The sequence below is a fragment of the Moschus berezovskii genome, chromosome 8 (genome assembly GCF_049115385.1).
Source record: "Moschus berezovskii isolate FMDL1 chromosome 8, NW_MosBer_1.0, whole genome shotgun sequence".
In the NCBI taxonomy this organism is placed as follows: domain Eukaryota; kingdom Metazoa; phylum Chordata; class Mammalia; order Artiodactyla; family Moschidae; genus Moschus; species Moschus berezovskii.
In genome coordinates, this window is record NC_142467.1 from 94,272,043 (window position 1) to 94,293,535 (window position 21,493).

At 54.9% G+C, this 21,493-nt stretch overlaps 1 protein-coding gene across 5 annotated transcripts in view; it reads right to left on the bottom strand.

Moving 5' to 3' along the window:
* PTPRS (protein tyrosine phosphatase receptor type S) overlaps positions 1–21,493 on the bottom strand; it is a 110,873-nt gene that overhangs the window by 52,571 nt on the left and 36,809 nt on the right. For all 5 annotated transcript variants that reach the window (XM_055428983.2, XM_088838908.1, XM_088838907.1 and 2 more), the window contains exons 2-4: positions 12,073–12,274; positions 5,596–5,741; positions 4,927–5,068 (exon numbers count right to left, since the gene is read on the bottom strand). In XM_055428983.2, coding sequence (XP_055284958.1) covers positions 4,927–5,068; positions 5,596–5,741; positions 12,073–12,163 — 379 coding nt within the window. In that variant the 5' untranslated portion in view covers positions 12,164–12,274. The remainder of the gene's footprint in view (positions 1–4,926; positions 5,069–5,595; positions 5,742–12,072; positions 12,275–21,493) is intronic.

Consider the following 21,493-nt stretch of genomic DNA (forward strand, 5'->3'; position numbering starts at 1 on the left):
CTCCACTCAATACTCCATAATGGCCTATATGGGGGAAGAACCTGCAGAATAGTAGATACACGTATTTGAATAACGGATTCACTTTGCTGGTTTTTAGCGTGCATGCGAGTTTAGTCATGTCTGACTCTTTGCAACCCCATGGACTGTAGCCCGCCAGGCTCTTCCATTCATGGGATTCTCCAGGCAAGAATACTGGAATAGGTTGCCATACCCTCCTTCAGGGGATCTTCCCAATCAAGGGATTGAACCTGTGCCTCCTGTGTTGGCAGGAGAATTCTCTACTGCTGAGCCACCTGAAACCAACACAACCGAGGTGACAAGCCGGGTGGCCTCCATTCATGTAAACTGCATATTGCGCCATGGGCTCCGTGGCCTGACTCAGTTGGAGTTGGCACCGGGGGTGGGGGGACGCGGCTTCAGGGCCTCCTGGCAGGTCCCGCCCCCTCCTGTACACTTTGCCCCCCCTTCAGCACCTGGACTCTGGGTTCCTTTTGCTCTGATACCTAACACCGCAGCTCCAGTCTGGCCTCGCATCCACAATGGACAAAGGGTTCCCTGGGGTGGGGCATACCTCCTCAGTTAAACACCCACCATCCCCTTGTTATGGGCTGAAATGCACCCCACCCACATTCACAGGTTGAAACCCTATGAACAGGCTGAATGGCATCACCGACTCAATGGACGTGAGTTTGAGCAAGCTCCAGGAGTTGGTAAAGGACAGGGAAGCCTGGCATGCTGCAATCCACGGGGTCGCCAAGAGTCAGATACCATTTAGCGACTGAACAACAATTCATAGGTTGAAACCCTAACCCCCGGGACCTCAGAATTAGACTATATTTAGAGACAAGGCGTTTAACAGAGATCATTAAGTCAAAGGCGGTACTAGTGCGACCCTAATCCAACAGGACTGCTGTCCCCCTAAGAAGAGATTAAAACCCAGGCACACACAGAGGAGAGATCATATAAAGATGGAGGAGAAGACAGCTGTCTTTGAGCCAAGGAGAGAGGCCTTGGAAGGAACCAACCCTGCCAACACCTTGATCTCAGACCTCCAGCCTCCAGGACTGTGAACAAAAACATGTGACATATGCCACCCAGATGGCGGTACTTCATTAGAGAAGCCTGAGCAAACTAACACAGTCCCCGCACCACCCCAACGAGCAAGCGACATAGTGACAAGCGATAAGAAAGTGGCTGCACACAGGGCTGATGAGACAGAAGACACAGGCCTGCTTGCCTGTGGCAAGCAGGAACGTGTGTTGGTCCAGTGGAGCCAGGGGTGGGGGGTGACTTGGCATCACCCACCTGAGACCCCTGAGCCTGTACACAAAGAAGGAAGGCAGAGTTATTCCCAAGGTGCCAACACTAACAGCGAAAGGCTGGCAACGATCTAAATGTCTGTCAACAGAGCCTCATTATACACAGGCCAGGCCATCCACAGGGCAGGTCCCCAGAACAGCAGAAGGAATTACCTTACAGATTCAGAACAAAGTCCAAGATGCACTGCTACCTGGACAAAGTGAAAGATGTGTAGACCAAAGATTGAAAACTATGGCCCTTGAGTCAAGTCTGGCCCCCTGCTTATTTTTGTTGATAAAGTTTTATTGGCACACAGCCACACCCACTGGTTTCCTCATCATCCCCAGCAGCTGGCCTGAACTGAGAAGTTGCAACAAAGACTCTCTGGCCTGCAGGGTCAAAAATATTTACTCTCTGGCATTTTATAGGAGAAGCTTGCCACTTCCTGGTATAGACAAAGCTGCTATTTGCGTAAAAAGGAAATAACACTCATTTATTTGATTACAGATGCCCAGGAGGGAAACAAGGCATGGCAGGGCTATTGGGGGATGGACAGGGGACTGGGGAAGAGGTAGGCAAGAAGACACCATATGGGGAAAGAATAGAGACCCAAGTACTTGGAGGGTGCAGGAAGCCAAGACTAGGTGAGGGAGAGGTGGGCAGGGACACCATCACCCCACGTCCTCAGTTAAACAACAGAGCTGTGGTTCCTGTCCAGGCAGGAGACACTTCATAGAGGAAAACAGTGAGAGTCCCAAATCCTGAGCACTAAGTAGGTACCAGGCAATGTCAGGTAATTTCCTGTATCAGCCTCTGAGAAGGGATCCAGTTCACAGACGGGAAAGCTGAGGTTCAAACACAGGGCACACCTGCCCTGAGTCATACAGTCCGGTCTCAGCAAGGCTAGAATTCGAATCCAGGCTGGGCTAAATCTGGAGGAATCTGGATGGAGCCAGTGACTGCAGAACCCCCAACCCGGGCCTGGACTTGTCGGGTCAGAGCGGCTGGATCCTGGCTGAGCTGTTTCACACCCAGTTCGTTCTTCCTGGGCCCGAAGGCCTGGACCACCTCACTGCACGGTCCTGATTGGCTACTGATGACGTCACTGGAGGTTCGGGCCAAGATAACTGGGCCTCGATTCTAGGTGCCCAAAGCTGGCCTAGACATGCTGGAGGCTGGGGCTGCCTGGGTCCCTCTATGCTGACGTTTCCTGCGTGTGCATGTGTGCTCACCCACACCCCACGTGTGTCCACACGTGAGCACCTCCTGGGTGCGTGCAGCCCCGCGGGGGAGGGGCGTGCGTGCCTGTAGGCGGCAGCCAGCCAGAGTGGGGGGTAGGCTGCGGCCGCCTGACATTACCAAGAGCTCCTAATTAAACAAAAATGTTCATCGAGTACCACATTGTGCTGGATTCCTCGGAGTTTAATTAAAACAACAGCGTGAGAGGCGTGCGCAGCGTCCACAATCAGATGGCAGCGGGGGAAGAGAGGGTGCAGGGGAGGGCTGGGCCCAGCAGCCCAGGCCTTCCCGCTCAGCCGGGGGTCCCTGGGGCTCCGAGGAGGCAGGGGGACAGGCGCTCCGGGTCAAACGCTCTGGGCTGAGCGCCCGGTCCAAGCACCACGTCTGTTGAGGCGGTCTGAGAACAGAGGGATGCTGAGGGCCGAGACGGGGGGCAGGGAGCGGAGATGTGTCTTTCCCAGACTCCCAGGGACTGGGCAGTTAATAGATTCACAGTGTGTCCTTTTAACTCTCTGAGCGCTTACAATGGAGGCTGGCACGCGGTGGGGAGGGGCGGGCGGTGCGTGTACAGCGGGAGCCAGAGCCGGGCTGTTCCGTCTGCGCCCGGGGAAAGGTCAGGGCAAAAATATCTGCTGGGAAGAGGCGGGGCGGGCTGGGACAGGCGGACTCCTCCTCTCCCCTCCTCCTTCCTCTAGCAGGACCAGCTCCAGGCCCCACACACAATGAAACTATGGGGCCCCTTGTTAGAAAATTACTAGGAATTTCCAGGCGTTAACAGACGAGGGCGGGCACACATCAGGGTCTGGGATCAAGTGGCCCTGTGGCCAATATGACGGCTCCTCCCGGGGCTCCAAGCTGCCACGGAGGACACTGGGTGACTCCCAACCTGGGAGCCACATGTGGGGACCACCTGCCCCCTAATGGCTGGCAGTGACTTGTACTTTTTTTTCTTTGGGCCACGTGGCATACCAGGATCTTAGTTCCCTGACCAGGAATCAAACCTGTGCCCCCTACAGCTGAAGTGCAAAGTCTTAACCACAATACTGCCAGGGAAGTCCCAGGTGGCTTTTACGTAGAGAGGGTCAGGGTGGCGCTGCAGCTGACAAGCAGAACCCACCCCACAGCTGCACAATGGCTGATGGCAGCTGTCCTGTCACAACCAGAACAACAACGATGGCAATCATATCAGATAGGTAGCACCAACCAATGGAGAAGGAAATGGCGACCCACTCCAGTGTTCTTGCCTAGAGAATCCTGTAGACAGAGGAGCCTGGTGGGCTGCTGTCTATGGGGTCGCACAGAGTCGGACACGATTGAAGCAACTTAGCAGCAGCAGCAGCACCAACCAAATGCTTGTTCCCCACACGGCACCCTGTTGGTCCCTGACTTGTTTTGTCCACTTCTGTGGTTCCTGTAACAATCCCTTGTGGTGAACATCATTATTACCCCACTTTGGAGGTGAGGGAACCGCAGCTCAGAGAGGTTCATTGACTTGCCCAAGGTCACAAAGCTACAGAATGGCAGTGCCAAGATGTGAACTCAAGTTGCAGGCCCCTGGGTTAAATTAATCACCTTGCAAGGGAGAAGACAATTGGGAGCAGCTGGTGGGCAGGTAGGAGGCGGGTTTGTAGCAAGACTGTCTGAATGATGCTGTATTACAATAAGGAAGCCATTTCCTGGTGCCCCAGCCTACCGAGGCCAGCAGGCAGTCCACAGGAAGGATCCATGGGCATGTGTGGGGAGGTGTGGTTAGCTGCTTCTGCCTAGCCAACTGCCATTTCTCCTTTGTTTCTTTGGGGAGACCACCCCTTATTGACCCTGTCTACATGGGCTGACCCACCCTTGACTTCAGGGAAAACTCTGCCAATCAGAGTATTTCTTCCTCCAACCACAGTGACAAGCTCAGGGAAGGTCATCTGACCCAACGTGGGTCAATGAACAGTCCTGGGTCACTTAGTCCTCTCTTCTGTGTACAGGCCCCAGAGCCTGGAGCTAGTGGGGAGATCTCACTGAGAATACAGTTGATAGGGAAGAGAACCCCCAGAGTCTGAAGATGAACCCTGAGAACATGGTATGAGTTCCTGGATCCAGCTGAACCTAAAGCTGTTATAATCCACAAACATTTAATTACATGGACAAATGAATTCTCCATTTGAGTTGGATGCACCTTTTGTGCTAGTCCCTTAACAGGCTGCTCTTCTTTTCTCCAAAGGCTTAATAAATTCCTACCAGAAGGCTCTAAGACCCAGTGGTATTATGGGCTAAAAAAAGGAGATCAAAGTCCCCTACAAGTGAAAATCCAAAGCAAGACTTTCACGGATCCCTTTGGTATCTGTCCCCAAAACCAGGCCCCAGGGTCTCCTCCACACACCCTGGGGAGCCCATTACCTCGGAGGACAGTGAGCTTGGCGTGGACGGTGATCTCCCCGACTGAGTTCTGGGCCACACACTCATACACATTCTCATCTCGGGGTGTCCGGAGTGGCTGGATCCTCAGCACAGCCCCTGCACTCCCATCGAACTCGATCGTCTGTAGTAGGAAGGGGAGAAAGGTCAGTGAGGCTGGAGTCCCAGGGGTGATCAGGAGAGGAGCAAGTGTGTACAAGTGTGTATAGGCCCTGTATAGATACTGGAGGCAGAAAACTAGGTCTGTACGAGTAAAGGGTATTGTGCGTACATGGGTTCGTGACACATGCACTTAAGTCTGGGGACAGGCATGCAAAATGTGGAAACGTGTATGTCTGACCATGGACATGGGTACAGGGCTGCAAATCCCCTTCTGAGAGATAAAGGTCCAGAGAGGCAGGGCATTGCTTGAGGCCACACAGCACAAAGGTAGCAGAACAAGTGAGCCTGGGAGGGCCCTCACGGAGCACGTGTCAGGGTGCCCCTGCCAGGGAGGTGGTGGAAGAGAAGGGTCCCAGTTGGAGAGGGCCAGCTCCATGCAGGAATGTTCCTGGGATGGCTTCCACGACTGAGCGGCCATGGCCCCATGGGGGGGCGGTGGGGGCTGGGGCTGGCCCTGGGCTGTCTCCCCTCCCTTCCCCGGCCACTCACCTCAAAGCGCTGTGAATTGACCTTCTTGCCCTTCTTGTTCCAGGTCACCCGTGGCTTGGGATCACCCGTGGCCTGACACACAAAGGAGGCCACGCCCCCTGACACACCGATCTGGTCCTTGGGTTCTTTGATGAACCTGGGGGGCTCTGGGGAGAGAAGAGGAAGGGGGGCTCTGGTGGGACTGGGCATGTGACCAGGACCCCATGGGGCCAGGTAAATGTGCCCTCCAGCCTGCCTGACCACAGAGGTACCAACGTGGGCCCGACATGAGGGCTGGAGAGGATGAAGGAGAAATGGTGCCACTGCTCACCCTCCATGGGCATCCTGCGGCCTGCCCAGCACCCCCACCTCCCCGCTTCTGGATACAGCAGCCACACACTCACACACGGACACAGCCACATGTGGGCACACCCACTCAGATGTAATGCCACAAGGAAGGTGGGAGGGGAGACCCCTGAGACTGTAGGGTCCCCAAATTCAGCCCTTAGTAGTGACCAGCCAAACCCTGGAGGGTCCTTGGTCCTAAAATGGCTTGGGAAGAGAAAACTGGGCCTAATCCCCCGATGACACATGTGGGAAAACTGAGGCACTGAACAGGGAAGTGGGGGGGTGACCAAGGGACCCGAGGTCAGAACCAGCGCTTGAACCCAAGGCCCCAGCCTCTTCATCCGTGGGAGGTGTCCAAACACGAAGGGTCAGAGAAGGAGGCCAAAGCTCAGAAGAGGTGATTGGATGCTGCCAGCCACTAGAGCAAATGCTTATTGAGCAACTACTGTATGCAGATGGTGTACACTCAGAAACATCCAATTCTTCTGGCAGGGATTTCCCTGGTGGTCTAGTGGTTAAGACTCCAAGCTCCCAATACTGGGGGTGTGGGTTTGATCCCTGGTTGGGGAACTAGTATCCCACACGCTGTGCAGTGTAGCCCCCCTCAAAAAAAAAAATCCCTCTGACAGCGCTGGGTGGGCGGAGCCACCATAATCCTTATTTCACACACAGAAAAGTGAAGCAAGCTATCTGCTTGCACACACAGCCAGCCAGGGGCTGAGCAGGGATTTGAATGGGGCTGGTCCTGTGCCCACAGCCTCTGTCCCTCGTGATGATGTGATGTGCTAAAATCTCCCCAGGTAAATCTCAAGTGGGAGTTAGGATGTCTTTTATACCTAGACAGCTTCAAGTCTGGACCTCACTCAGGCGCGCGAGGACCTCACTCAGGCGTGCGAGTGTGTGTGTGTGTCGCGCGAGGACCTCACTCAGGCGCGCGAGTGTGTGTGTGTGTGTGAACAACTCCAGCCTGAGCAACAGTCGGGCCTCATAGGTTCATCTAGAAAGTTCTGGCTACTCGGGAGTGCAAAGAAGGTCAAGAAGACCTCAGGTTCCAAATCTGGGTGCCACAAACCCTAATTTCTACCATCTGTGACTCAGGACGGGCCTTGAACAAAATACAGAGTCCCTATTCCCGTGGTTTGACTGGCCTCGCCGCCCTCATTTCAGGCTGTGCTCCCACTGATACGACCCTGTGAGTCTACACCGGCCATCTCTCTGGAAAGTCAGTAGACCCACTGCGTGCAGGCATGTGTGGCCTCCTTCAACTCCTGTGTGGTCTACCGAGGAGGTGACTGTTCATCCCACTACACAGAGAGGACCGTGCAGTTTGAGAGAGTTTAGCGAGCTTGTGTGAGTTCACACAGCTCAGACGTGACAGCACCGGGGTTTGAACCTGGGTCTCTCTGACCCTAAGCCCGCATCTTCTGCTCCTCTCAGCCCCCAGGCCCAGAGCCTGTTTTTGTTGCTCCATGCTAAGTAGCCCCGGGCTGGGCCTGCCCCTCCTCCTGGAACAGTGACTGGGGCCATATGCGTCCCCAGTCAAGGTCAGGGGGGAAAGTAACTGCACTTGGGTCAAGAATCTTGCTTCTGGGAAAAACCCTCCCTTGGGAGCTGCTGGAAGGAAGGGCAGAAGCCAGTTGCAGGGAAGGAAAAGCATCCAGCTGCCTGTTTACCACTTGGGGCCAGGGACACACCCCAAGGACCCTCCAATCCAGGGAATGAGACTCGACAAAAGCCTGCACTATCCTTCCTCCTCCTTGCATCTGGCAGCTTCAACCTCTGCTCGGCCAGCACCTCCCCTAGGGAGCCTTCTTGGATTACCACTGGCTGGGTCAGGACCGCCTCTGTCCCCATCCTTCCCTGGGTGCCCCCCTCCACCACAGCCCTGATCACACTGGGCTGAAATACTTGGTTCCGTGCCACCTGGCAGGGTGGGTGTGAAAAGGACCCCACTCCCGGGGACTCTGTCACAGCACCTGAGCCCGGTGACCCTTGAAAAACTGGGGCTTTGAGCCCTGTGCATGTGTGTGTGCTAAGTCGCTCCAGTCATGTCTGACTCCTTGAAACCCTATGGACTGAAGCCCAGGCTCCTCTGTCCATGAGATTTCCCAGGCAAGAATACTAGAGTGGGTTGCCATGCCCTCCTCCAGGGGATCTTCCCCACTCAGGGATCAAACCCGCATCTCCTTCGTCTTCTGCGTTGACAGGTGGGTTCTTTACCACTAGCGCCACCTGGGAAGCACTTGAACCCTGGTGTTTGCCAAATACTGAGTAATGAAGCTGCCCACTCGCTCCCTGGCTCCCTGTCTCTTCAGGGCAGACGCCTCTCAGCCTACGTCCAGGCAGCTCTGGGAGCCCAGCCAGCCCAGAAAAGCTTTCTCCGCCCGCTGCATCTCCCATTAGACTAATTCTTGTGGATGCTTAAAGTCTCTTATTTGGACAACCCTCCCCTCCTCTTCTTGGCAAACGGGCTCCAGACACAAGAAAGACACTGGGGTACGGCTGCAGCTTATGGCAAGCAAGCGTTCCTTTTCTGCTGAGCCTGTTCTCACACCAGCTCTATTCCGAGGCTCAGAGAGGGTGATTGACTGGCCCCTGCTCACTCAGCTTGTGATGGGCAAGAGCTAAGATTCCAACCTGGTCCCATGTGGTTCCCAAAGCCTTGCACGCTGTACACTTGGTACACAGGGTTGTGGGTTTTTGATGAGAGCACCCTGGGTGTTTCCATTTCTTAGATGAAGAGACTGAGGTTCAAAGTGGTGAGGCCAACAGCACTGGGGGTTGGGAAGGGCTTGGCGCAATTTCTGTTTTTCCACTTCAGATTCTGCAGAGGAAAATCTGGTGCCAGAGGTAGCGGCCCAACCACCCTCCCATCCCTTCCAGTCCAGTCTGGGCCAGCTACACAGCGTCCCGGGAAGGTCCCACAGGACCAACAGCTGTTTCTGGGGCAGAAACCGCTCCTCTTCATGCTGGGTGGTGGACATCCCAGCTGCCTGCCTGGGCTTTCTCCCGCCAACAGCCCCCAGCCAGGTGGCTCCCAGAGGACCTGGGCTATTCCTTGAAGCTGGCAATGCCAATCACGGTGCCCACAGCCCCTCCGCTGACCACCCAGGTGTCAGGGCTCCTGCTAAACAGACCACCTCTTGGGGTCAAGATGCCCCCAGCTTTGGAGATGGAGAGCTGGGTTTGAGTCTAGGCCACTACCAATACCTATAGGGATACAGTAATAACAACTGCAGGGACTTCTCTGGGAGTCTAGTGGTTAAGACTCCGTACTTTCAGTGCGGGGGGCATGGGTTCCATCCTGTCGGGGAACTAAGATCCCGCATGCTGCATGGCCAAATAAATAAATATAAATAAATATAATCAGTAAGTGCAGGACTCACTGAGGGAGCACCCGCTGAAGTAGCCTGGCTACATGCTTGGTGCTGATACCTTGGGTCACTCTCCCTGCGTGGTCCACCCTCTGCTCTGGTCCCCTCACCCCACCTCCGTCTGTCCTCCCTTGGCAGCCAGAGGGGACCTGTGAGTATCTGAGTCAGGTCCTGCCCACTCATTCTGCCCACGGCCCTCTGGGTCTCCCATCTCCCAGGGAGCAAAAACCAACGTCTTCCAGTAGCCCGCTGCTGCTGCTGCTGCTAAGTCACTTCAGTCATATCCGACTCTGTGTGACCCCATAGACGGAAGCCCACCAGGCTCCCCCATCCCTGGGATTCTCCAGGCAAGAGTACTGGAGTGGCTTGCCATTGCCTTCTCCTCCAGTAGCCCGCAAGACCCTGCAAAACCTGCCCCACACTGGAGTGGGTTGCCATTTCCTTCTCCAATGTGTGAAAGTGAAAAGTGAAAGTGAAGTCGCTCAGTCGTGTCCGACCCTTAGAGACCCCACGGACTGCAGCCTACCAGGCTCCTCCATCAATGGGATTTTCCAGGCAAGAGTACTGGAGTGGCTTGCCATTGCCTTCTCCTCCAGTAGCCCGCAAGACCCTGCAAAACCTGCCCCACCCTGTCCTTGTTCTCCCCTTCACTCACTCTGCTCCAGACACACAGGCCTCCTCACTTCCTCCAACACGCCAGGCAGGGTCCTACCCCAGGGCCTTTGCACAGGCTTTGCCCTCTGCCCAGGACACGTTCCACACTCTCCCAACATGAATGGGGAACTCTCCTCAGCTCCTTTAGGACTCTGTTCAGATGCCATCTTCTCGGTGCAGCGTAACACTCTCTCACCCATTTAAAATGCAGCCCCCAACCTTCTACTCACAAGCTCATCTCCCTTTCTGTTTGTCTTGCTCCTGGGCGTGTCTACCATCCTGCACACTTGGGGTCTCTCCTTCATGAGATGATCAGCTCCAAAAGGGGCTGGGATATCTGGTTTGGCCCCGAGGTCTAAACCAGTGCCCGGCACACAGTAGGTGCTTATTAAAAACCCACCAAATGAATGAGAGCACAGAAGCAGCCATAGTCCAATGACAGAGACAGGATTTGAACCCAGGTCAGGAGAGTCTCCAGACTGTGATTTCCACCCCACTCCTCACCACAGACACTCTGCGGCCTCGGTTTCCTCATCTATAAATGGGAACAATCTCAGCTCCGTTCTGCCTGAGGCTGGTAATTGTCAGTGGCAAGATGTCAAAGTCACAGATTTACGACTTATTCCACTAGTGTATGTTAAATTAGTGGTTCTCATGTAGGGGTTCCATCAAGAAGACAGGGCCAGGAGTGCTCCATACCCCACAGTGCCCAGGACACCCTCCCCCGAGAGAATGCTCTGGCCCCGATGTAAGCAGTACCAAGGGCAGGGGAGACCCTGAGTTAACTAAAAATGCTCAGCATCCTCAGCCTGCCATTCCTACTATGAGGAATATAGCCCAGAAGACACAGGCCCTAGAAGGTGACTGGCCAGATCATGGCCCAGTTATGTCTGGCCGCTGACCCAGAGGCAATGTGGGGTGATGGGTAGGAACCTTGGCTCTGGCACCAGGCAGTCAGGCTGCTTCCTGGCTGTAATGTAACCTCACTGTGCCTCAGTTTCCCCATCTGTACAATGGAGATGGGGAAAACAGCATCCCTCTCATCAGATGGTGGTGCTTGATCTGAATGGGTTAGGTATTTATTGTAAAACAATATGAAAATAAGAAAAAGCACAACTGTACAAAGCAGGTGTGTATGTCTCTGGTGTTCTCACCCAGGGGCAATAATTCTCATGCTCGCGATAACCCAGGATTGCAGGCCTACTATGTGTAGGCAGCATGCAGGGGTTACGGCATGTCCATGTCCTGGGAATGCGGGGAGGTGGATGATGCTGAGTCTCATTCATTGGCCCAAAGTCATACAGCAGGCTGACAGCAAAGTCAGGATTCAAATCCATCCTGATACCAGATCCCAGTTTTTCTGCTGACTTGACACTTTATGTCCCCATAGGCCTGAATAAAACTCCTCTAGGCCCTTAGTTGTGAGATAGACCTTGGCATTGGGCCCAGGACCAACCCTCATCCTTCCCACGTTACTTCCACAAACACAGCCTTGCCCATCCCCAAACTACAAGAAATTTTTTTTTTTTTTTAAACTCCAGGCCTTTCCATGTGATAACACCTTGACCAGTAATGCCCTTTCTATAGGCAAACTCCTACAGAGCCACAAAACCCCAGCTTGAATGCCCTCTCTCCCAAGAAGCCTCCCCTGGCTCCTCCTGGGAAGATTTGATTGCCTGTGTGTCAACCAACTGGTCACTGGTGTTTCTACTTGTGGCAAGGGAAAGTGAACTCTGTGGCTTCTTCAGGAGTGACTTCAAGTAAGTCCCTGCTTCCTCCTCCAAGCCTTGGTTTCTTTGATCCAAAAATGGGGATGGTAATGAGATTAGCCGGGTTCTGTGAGGTAGAGGGAGAGGAGGCAGATAGTCTGCATTTAGAACTGGTCTGGGTGCAAAGTCGATGCTTCGGAAACCCACATGGTCACCCCTGTTACTATGACTGCTTTTTAATACCATCCTTACGATCTGCCTCTGCATCTCATAGGACCCAGCACAAAGCAAGCATTCTACTTGGTCTCCTTCATGGAGCACAAAGGCTCTGCTTGGCAAAACCACGGGCACCCAGGGAGAGGTGGGGACACATGTTCACATGCGCACATGCAAACTCAGATGCCCGCACTTACCTTCTGTGGCACAGCCTCCAACCAGCAGGACCACGAGGAGGCCCACAGGCCTGATTACAGACGCTACACCATGGCCCCAGGCAGGCGCCATGCTTAGCCGTGACCTGCAACCTTCGACCTCCGACCTCCACCCTGGAGTGGGGGATAGCCCCCCAGGTCCCTCACAGAGAGGCCTCGAGCCAAGCGTCAGACGGGGCAGCGTCTGCAGAGATAAACAAAGGGGCTATGAGAGGGGAGCAGGAATCTAGGGTGCCTTCGTAGGGGAGGCAGCTGGAGGATCACAGAAGGGCAGAGGAGAATCATGGGGTTCAAGGGTCATGGGGCAATGATGGGGCAGAAAGAGGGCACTGAGCCCATATGATGAGCTGAATGTCTGTGTTCCACCCTAACAAAATTACGATGTTGAAATCTAACCCTTCGTCTGGATGGTAATAAAGGTCTTTGGGAGGCAATCAGGTCCTGTGGTGGAGCCCTCATGAATAGGATTCAGTTCAGTTCAGTTCTGTCGCTCAGTCGTGTCCGACTCTTTGCGACCCCATGAATCACAGCACGCCAGGCCTCCCTGTCCATCACCAACTCCCGGAGTTCACCCAAACTCATGTCCATCGAGTCGGTGATACCATCCAGCCATCTCATTCTCTGTCGTCCCCGTCTCCTCCCACCCCCAATCCCTCCTAGCATCAGACTCTTTTCCAGTGAGTCAACTCGTCGCATGATGTGGCCAAAGTATTGGAGTTTCAGCTTTAGCATCAGTCCTTCCAATGAACACCCAGGATCGATCTCCTTTAGAATGGACTGGTTGGATCTCCCTGCAGTCCAAGGGACTGCCAGCACCACAGTTCAAAAGCATCAATTCTCCAGCGATCAGCTTTCTTCACAGTCCAACTCTCACATCCATACATGACCACGGGAAAAACCATAGCCTTGACTAGACGGACCTTGGTTGGCAAAGTAATGTCTCTGCTTTTTAATATACTATCTAGGTTGGTCATAACTTTCCTTCCAAGGAGCAAGCGTCTTTTAATTTCATGGCTGCAATCACCATCTGCAGTGATTTTGGAGCCCCCCAAAATAAAGTCTGACACTGTTTCCACTGTTTCCCCATCTATTTCCCATGAAGTGATGGGACCAGATGCCATGATCTTAGTTTTCTGAATGTTGAGCTTCAAGCCAACCTTTTCACTCTCCTCTTTCACTTTCATCAAGAGGCTTTTGAGTTCCTCTTCACTTTCTGCCATAAGGGTGGTGTCATCTGCATATCTGAGGTTATTGATATTTCTCCCGGCAATCTTGATTCCAGCTTGTGCTTCTTCCAGCCCAGCGTTCCTCATGATGTACTCTGTATATAAGTTAAATAAGCAGGGTGACAATATACAAACTTGACGTACTCCTTTTCCTATATGGAACCAGTCTGTTGTTCCATGACCAGTTCTAACTGTTGCTTCCTGACCTGCATACAGGTTTCTCAAGAGGCAGGTCAGGTGGTCTGGTATTCCCATCTCTTTCAGAATTTTCCACAGTTTATTGTGATCCACACAGTCAAAGGCTTTGGCATAGTCAATGAAGCAGAAATAGATGTTTTTCTGGAACTCTCTTGCTTTCTCCATGATCCAGCGCATGTTGGCTATTTGATCTCTGGTTCCTCTGCCTTTTCTAAAACCTGCTTGAACATCTGGAAGTTCACGGTTCACATATTGCTGAAGCCCCTGGCTCAGAGAATTTTGAGCATGACTTTACTAGCGTGTGAGATGAGTGCAATTGTGCTGTAGTTTCAGCATTCTTTGGCATTGCCTTTCTTTGGGATTGGAATGAAGACTTAGTGCCCTTATAATGGGGCTTCCCCAGGTGGTTCAGACGGTAAGAAATCTGCCTGCAAGGTGGGAGACCCAGGTTCGATCCCTGGGTCGGGAAGATCCCCTGGAGAAGGGAATGGTTACCCACTCCAGTATTCTTGCCTGGAGAATCCCATGGATAGAGGAGCCTGGTGGGCTACAGTTCATGGGGTCGCAAAGAGTCAGACATGACTGAGTGACTAACACTTTCAAAGGGACCCAGAGAGCTCCCTCACTACCCCCACAATGAGGACACATCTAGAAGAGGATCATCTATGAATCAGGTTCTCACCAGACACTAGATATGCCAGCGTCTTGATCTTTGTCTTTTGGCCTCCAGAACCGTGAGAAATGAGTGTTGTTTATAATCTGCTCAGTCTATGATATTTTTTATGTCAGCCTGAATGGACAGAGACACCTCCACCCCTGGCTGGGTACTGATCCCACTTAAGCCTCAGCTCCAATGGAGCCCAGACCCCAGACCTTGGCTGAGCCCCCTGACTCCAGACTGAGCTTCCCCCCTGCTAGAAATCACTCTGAACATCCAAGTCCTCCCCCTCCCAGGCTGAGCCTGTTGAAGGCCAAGGCTCTGGGTGACACTGCCAACTGTCCCTACAACCAGGACCCTTTGGCCACCAGATGGATCCTCCCTCCCAAACACACCTGATGGTTCCTGCCCTGCTCTAACACCTATGGGTCCTGTGACCCCCAGAGGAAGCCGTTCCTGCTGATCTCCTGCCCCCTCCCTCGGGAGGTATGGCCACACAGCCCCAGCTCAACCCTACCTCCGAGCCTTTAAATTTACTACATTCCCTGCTGGGAATGCTGCTCCCCTCGACCCCAAGTGCTGCGTGACAGGTCTCAGTTCCATTGTCGCTTCCTCCGGAAGCCCTCCCTGCCTCTCATAGGTCAGCCCCCACCCCCATGCCACATCCCACGGCTTCAGAAACGACTGAGCTCATCCTCCACGGCATTTATCCCAGTTTGCAAGTCAAATGCGAATGTGTATCACCAGTGTCTGTTTCTCCCATGGGAATTCAACCTCTGCTAAGGCAGAAGGGTCCTTCTCGGGACTCAAACCCTGGGACAGCCCCCTCCCCAGTGCCCTCCCTAGCCAGGGCACAAGGGAGGGACAGGGAGAGGCCATGCCCTGGGTGGGTCCAGGCCATGGCCACAAGGATGGGTGCCACGTAATGATGGGGCGGCCCCCGTGATTCTGGCTCCCAAAATACCCAGTTGTGGTCACCTCGCCCAGCCCCAGGGCAGCCCCAGGGGAAGGCTGGGCTGGTGGTGGCCGGGTCATGGTCCAGGGTGGAGAGTGGACAAATCAGGATGAGAAGAGTGGGGGCTGGGGTGCTCAACAGGCACACAGTTAGACCACAGTGAGACCAGACAGAGATGGAGGCTGCTTGCACACAGTCAGGTCACAAACAGACCTGGACACACAGTCAGATCACAGACAGGGAGACCAGACACCATCACAGATGTGCAGTCAGGTGACAGATATGGGTTCACATGCATCAGTTCAGTTCAGTTGCTCAGTCTTGTCTGACTCTTCCTGTCCATCACCAACTCCTAGAGTTTGCTCAAACTCATATCTATCGAGTTGGTGATGCCATCCAACCATCTCATCCTCTGTCATCCCCCTCTCCTCCTGCCCTCAATCTTTCCCAGCATCAGGGTCTTTTCTAACAAAGTTCTTTGCATCAGGTGGCCAAAGTATTGGAGATTTAGCATCAGTCCTTCCAATGAACACCCAGGATTGATTTCCTTCAGGACTGACTGGTTTGATCTCCCTGCAGTCCAAGGGACTCTCAAGAGTCTTCTCCAACACCACAGTTCAAAAGCATCAATTCTTTGTAGTCAGGCCTATAACACTCACCACAGGCACACGGACAGGCACAAATTCAGGTTCCAGACACAGGGTTGCAATGGGGCTGACAGCACATGTAAACAGTCAGATTAGAGGCAGATATGGGTCCACGCCAAGATCACAGATCCACAGCTAGGTGAGACACGTACACACAGGGTCACGGTCACATAGGCAATATACACACACAGCTGGGTTGTGGGCAAATGTTAATATGGAGGCAGATGCGCGCTCCATGGGGCACGGCAGGTGAAAACACACAGTCCCCAGACTCAGATGTGGGCACACAGTGGGGCGACAGAAATATGCAGTCAGCAGATTGAGCTTGCACCCATCCAGACACTATACACCCAGAAACGCACAGTCAGACCACAGACACGTGTACACACACAGTCAGGCACACACACAGTCAGACCACAGACACACACTGGGACCCAACTGGTCCAGGATGCACAGATGGGGAAACGGAAGCCTGGAGCCAGCCACCTCCCCTGGCAATCCCTCTACAGGCCCTTTAAGAGCAAAAGTGGCTGATGGGGATGGTGAAAGCCTTAGCTGGAGAAATGGCCCATGGCCAGCTGCAGCCAGGGTGACCACAGCAGCTGACGCCACCCACAGATGCACATAGGCTCAGCCCCACCTGGGGGACAGGGTGTGGCTCTGGTCCAGACCACTTGGATCGGTGGGTCAGGCCTGCACAGGGCCTCAGGGAAACCAAGGCAGCATAGCAACACAGACTGCCAAACCCAGGGTCGCCAGGTCCCCCTGGTGTGGGGGTAAGGTGGAGGTGACCTCCGAGCTCCTGTCTACTCGCCTCCAGTACAAGTTGGCATGGGCAGGGGTCACCTGCATGAAGGGCCCTGGCCACGATGCTTCCCCCGCCCCCCTGCTGTGCTCCATGGGAGCCAAGGGCAGCTGTTCTAAACTGGGAGGCCCCTAATTACCCGCTGGGCCCACACCTTCTCAATGACTGGGCAGGATGGGGCTGATCCAGGCACAGGCGGGGCCCAGCCATCAGCTCCTGACTCCCCCAAAGAGGCCAGTCCAGCCTGCTGGGTGGGGGTAGGACAGAGCACTGGGGGCTTTCAAGGCCTGGGGCAGGAATGGGGGTGGGAGAGGATCAGACAGAGCACAGAAGGTTCCAAGTTTCAGGGTTTCTCAGGCCCCCACCCTCCCTGAAGGATCTTGCTATTGCAAAGCCCCTGGCTCTCTCCCTCCTCTGGCTTCCTGCAAGACCTGGGGTGGGAGTCTTCTACAAGAGGTCAGGGGAGAAGATAAACAAATCCTATCAGCTCTGCCTTCAAAGTCTAATCTGAGTCTGTCTACTTCTTACCTTTTTTTCTGTCTCTATTTGGTCCAGGCCCATCATTGCTCACCTGGACCGATGCTGTCACCTGCCATGTCTCCTGCCCTGTCTGTCCTCCTCTCAAAGCCAGAGGGCGCCAGTGAGCACCCACGTCAGGTCCCATGCCCCTTCCTTTGCGGGGGGGGGAAAGTCTAAGTCCTTCCCACCACTCAAAAGGCCCTGCAGGACCTCCTCCACACCTGCCCCACTCACTCTGCTCAAGCCACAAGGGCCCCCTGGCACAGTTCCTCCAACACATCTGTCCCAGGACCTTTGCATGTGCTATGCCCACTGCCTAGACCTTACCACCTCCAGATTTAATGCAACAGACGTAAGCGATGTGGGTTTGATCCCTGGGTCGGGAAGATTCCCCCAGAGAAGGGCATGGCAACCCACTCCAGTATTCTTGCCTAGAGAATCCCATGGACAGAGAAGTCTGGCAGGCTACAGTCCATGGAGTTGCAAAGACTCGGATCCGACTGAAGAGACTTACCATGCACACACACGTAATTACTTGGTTGAGAGTTAAAGGGGGAAGCAGAATGGGGGTGGGTGTCTCCACAGAAGGGAATAGCATGAGGAAGGGCAAGGAGCAGATGGGGAGAGATTAGGGCAGAGTGGTGGCAAGGAGGCCTCCGCGGGGAGGCCTCAGAGCAGGGGGGAGGGGATGTGGCCAGACTGGCACCATGCCAAGCCTCCATTATGGCCATCACACATAAAGCAGCCTGGGTCACCAGCCCCATCACGGCTGAGAAAGAGAAACTGAGGTGGGAGCTTTGGGGCAGCATGATGCAGCGAGATCCCCAAGGTCTTGGAGGATGGTGTGGCCATTAAGAAAGGAACAGCCACCCATGAGAGTCACAGGAAATAACCTGTGTGGCCAATGAGGCTGGGCACAGCGTGTGGAGGAGGGGAGAGAGTGGCCTCTGCACAAGGAACCCAGGGCCCAGGGTGGATCCCTGCCCGCCTCTGCGCCAGGTGCCGAGCTGTCCACCATCCACGCCCAGCAGCTGGGCACCGGTGGGTGCCCAACCTGCACAGATGGGGAAACTGAGGCTCACAGAGGAACAGAGACTCTGCCAAAGCCCCTCAGCTGGGTGGAGCCTTCGTTCCACAGTCCACGTCGACACAGGACTGTGTTCTTCCCTAGCTGCTGTGTGATCTCGGGAAAATGGATGGCCCTCTCTGGGCCTGGTGCTGCTGGACGGCCTCTAGGGGCTCCCAGGCCTTGCTCAGAGCGGGTGAGCGGGCACCCATTCCAGTCGGGCGCCGGGGCGCAGGTCACGCGATCCTGGAGCCAGCTTTGTGTACCCACGCACAGCAGGGAGCATAAAAGGGAGATTATGACCAGGACTGGGCAGCAAATAGGCTCTGTGTCACCCTCACGAGGCAAGGTCTCCTGGGGGCCTGAGGACACCCTGCTGCCTCTCCCTGCCCCGTCTCTGGGTCTGGGCCGTCCTGGGGACCAGGGGGCTCATCTGTGCAACCTTGACCCTCAGGGATTTCCGAGGGCCAGGCAGAGGGAAGGCTGGGTAGCTTGTCCCTATTAAGGAAAAGTCCCTCAGGGATGCACAGTCTTATGGTCATCACACCCACCCCGCCCCCCATACCTCTCTGGCTCCATTGCTTCCTTTCTGAGCCCAGGGACTTTCCTGCAGCCTGGACCCCCTTTCCAAGGGCCTCAGATCCCCTTGAGGGTGGGCCTTCCTGCCTCCAGCCTCCCTGGGTTGGTCTGTCCCCAGAAGTTGACACAGGGTCCAAGTTCTGCCTCTGCAGCCCCTGGTGGACTCCACTGGCTCTGGCTGAGGCCCCCTCCCTCTTGGGGCCTCAATGCCCTCCCATGGGGAAATGGGCTCAGGGTGGGGCCAGGTGAGGCTGGCCCTGCTCCCTTCCAGGAATGGGCCAGGACCAGGGCCCAGGGTTCTGCCTTTAATTGACCATCGGTTTGTATTGAAAGCTGTCCCCAAGGGCCCCCACAGCCAGGAATGGGTGGGCAGGGCATCTGGGGAGCCAGGCCCAGTCCCAGAGGGAGTAATGAGTGTCCCCTCCACATGCCCAGCTCTTTCAAGTGCTCCCTGTGCTTCCTTCTGTTTGACAGAGGAGGAAATTGAGGCTCAGAGAGTGTTAGCTGCACGTTGAGGGTCACACACCAAGGTTAAGGGCTGGGTTAAGATTTGAGTCCAGAAACCAGTTCTCAATCAAGCTCAGAGTCCATACTCCCTGGGGGGCCATATTGCCAGGATGGCTCCTGCCAGCATGTCCCCCACACCGGCTTCATGTGGGAGCCTGGAACACCAAGATCTGGGTGCATCCCTGCCCTGCTCACACCTGCTGGGCTCCCCAGCACGTCTACTCAGTGTCCTTCCTGGGCCTGCTCTATTCCCTCTTTGCATGGTTCTCAGAACGCACTGCTCTGCCTCAGACCTCTGGGCCTTTCCTAATACAGGTCTTCCTTCCAGGGGGCCCACTTGTCAACTCACCCTTCAAGCTGTCGCCACAGACCTCCTCATCCCAGGCTGAGAGTGGACTCATCCAGGGACCCGTCCACTGCCCAGTCCTGACCCTCGACCCTGGGGCTGGAAGTAGCTGTGCTGGACTCTGCCCCTCCTCTGCTCTAAAACCTTCCATGGTTTCCATCAAAGTCCATTCAAATCTAGACTCCTAACCTTAGCCACCCAGAACAGCCAACTCCGTCACATCGCACTGCAAGTGCCGTTCGCCCCATGGGTGTCTCTGCTCATCACCTTCTGGCTCACACAGGGATATTTGTGCATGATGTTCCCTTCACCCAGCACACCTTTTCCTCATTCTCCATCCAACCTCAGCCTTCACACTCATCCTCGGGTCTCAGTGGAGCTGTCACCTCCTCCAGGAAGCCCTCCTGAATACCCCAGGCAGGATCACGGCCCCCTGTGGACTGTCCCAGTGCCAGTGTCTCCCATCATAGCTCTACTCCTGTCTCAGACCTATCAACCTCCAGGATGGAAGTCTTCTCCCCACTCTAGGAATGTGGATTTATTAGATGCCTACTTCATGTCTGGCCCCATCTGACCCACGGCATTCCTGTGTTCACGTCCTTTTCAGAGAGGGAAACTGAGGCCAGAAGGAGCTACCGTTCAGCTGACATGGGCATAGCCCTGACATCAGCTCTTGGGTGTAGGGAAACCGCTCAAGCATTAAGAGATGGAGGTGGGGCTCAACAAGGGGCAGGCAGGCTTGGAGGGCTGGGCCAGCTCCCCACAGGGTGCCCCCTCCCCCAGGAAGCCATTCTGGGATAGGTATCTGGGAAGCAGGACTATCTAGGCAATAAGGGAGGGGGGTGTCCAACACAGCAGTGCAAAGCAACATGTTTGTTGTTTCAGTCAGTCAGCCATGTCCAACTCAGCGACCCATGGACTATAGCCCACCAGGCTTCTCTGTCCATGAAAATTTCTTGCCTGGAGAATCCCAGGGACGGGGGAGCCTGGTGGGCTTCCGTCTATGGGGTCACACAGAGTCGGACACGACTGAAGTGACTTAGCAGCAGCAGCAGCAAGAATACTTGAGTGGGTAGCCATTTCCGTCTCCGGGGGATCTTCCCAACCCAGGGATCAAACCGAAGTCTCCTGTTTGGCAGGTGGATTCTTTACCACTGAGCCACCTGGGAAGCCCCCAGAAAGCAACTACACTTCAATAATAAAATTTAAAAAGTAAAACAAAACGGGGCGGGAGTGGAGGATCCAGAAGCATGAGAACTTAGGGACAAGGAGACAGGCATGGAGAGAGGGTCGGTGTGAGCTGATATATTTGCCTGACCCCTCAGTTTATTAAAGACACCAAGATCTGGAGTTCATAGGCCTGAGGGGCGCAGGGACAAACAGACAGAGGAAAACTTTCTGGGAGTTTTGGGGAGTGGCTAAGAGCAGAGATCCCAGCCACTTAACGCCCCCACTCCCATCCCACCCCCAGAGTTCTGTCACCTCCTCTGCAGAGCGGGTCCCCAGCGGGAAGGATGCCAAAGCCCCCTATCAGAAGCCCGCTATCGGAGCACCCCCTCCGCCCCGGCTGGGAGTGAAGGCTGCAGGGGCCTGGCTCCACCCCCAGGAGGTGGGAGAGGAGGTCGGGCTGGGGGCCAGGCGGGGGAGGGGACCCCACGGAGCATAACGGTCTGGAGTTTTCCAAAGTAACAGACCAACCGGACTGAATGGGGGAGGCGCGCCAGGCAGCGGTGGGCTCGAGATGTCCCTGGTGGGTAGCCAGGCCAGACCGCACGCAGCGCGGGTGTGGAGGGAACCCGGAGGGTACCCCCCCGCCCCCGTCTCAGGAGCCTGAGTAGGGGCGAAGAAAGAGACAAAGCCCAGCGCAGACTGAGCCTCGAGGTGGAAGGGGGTCCCG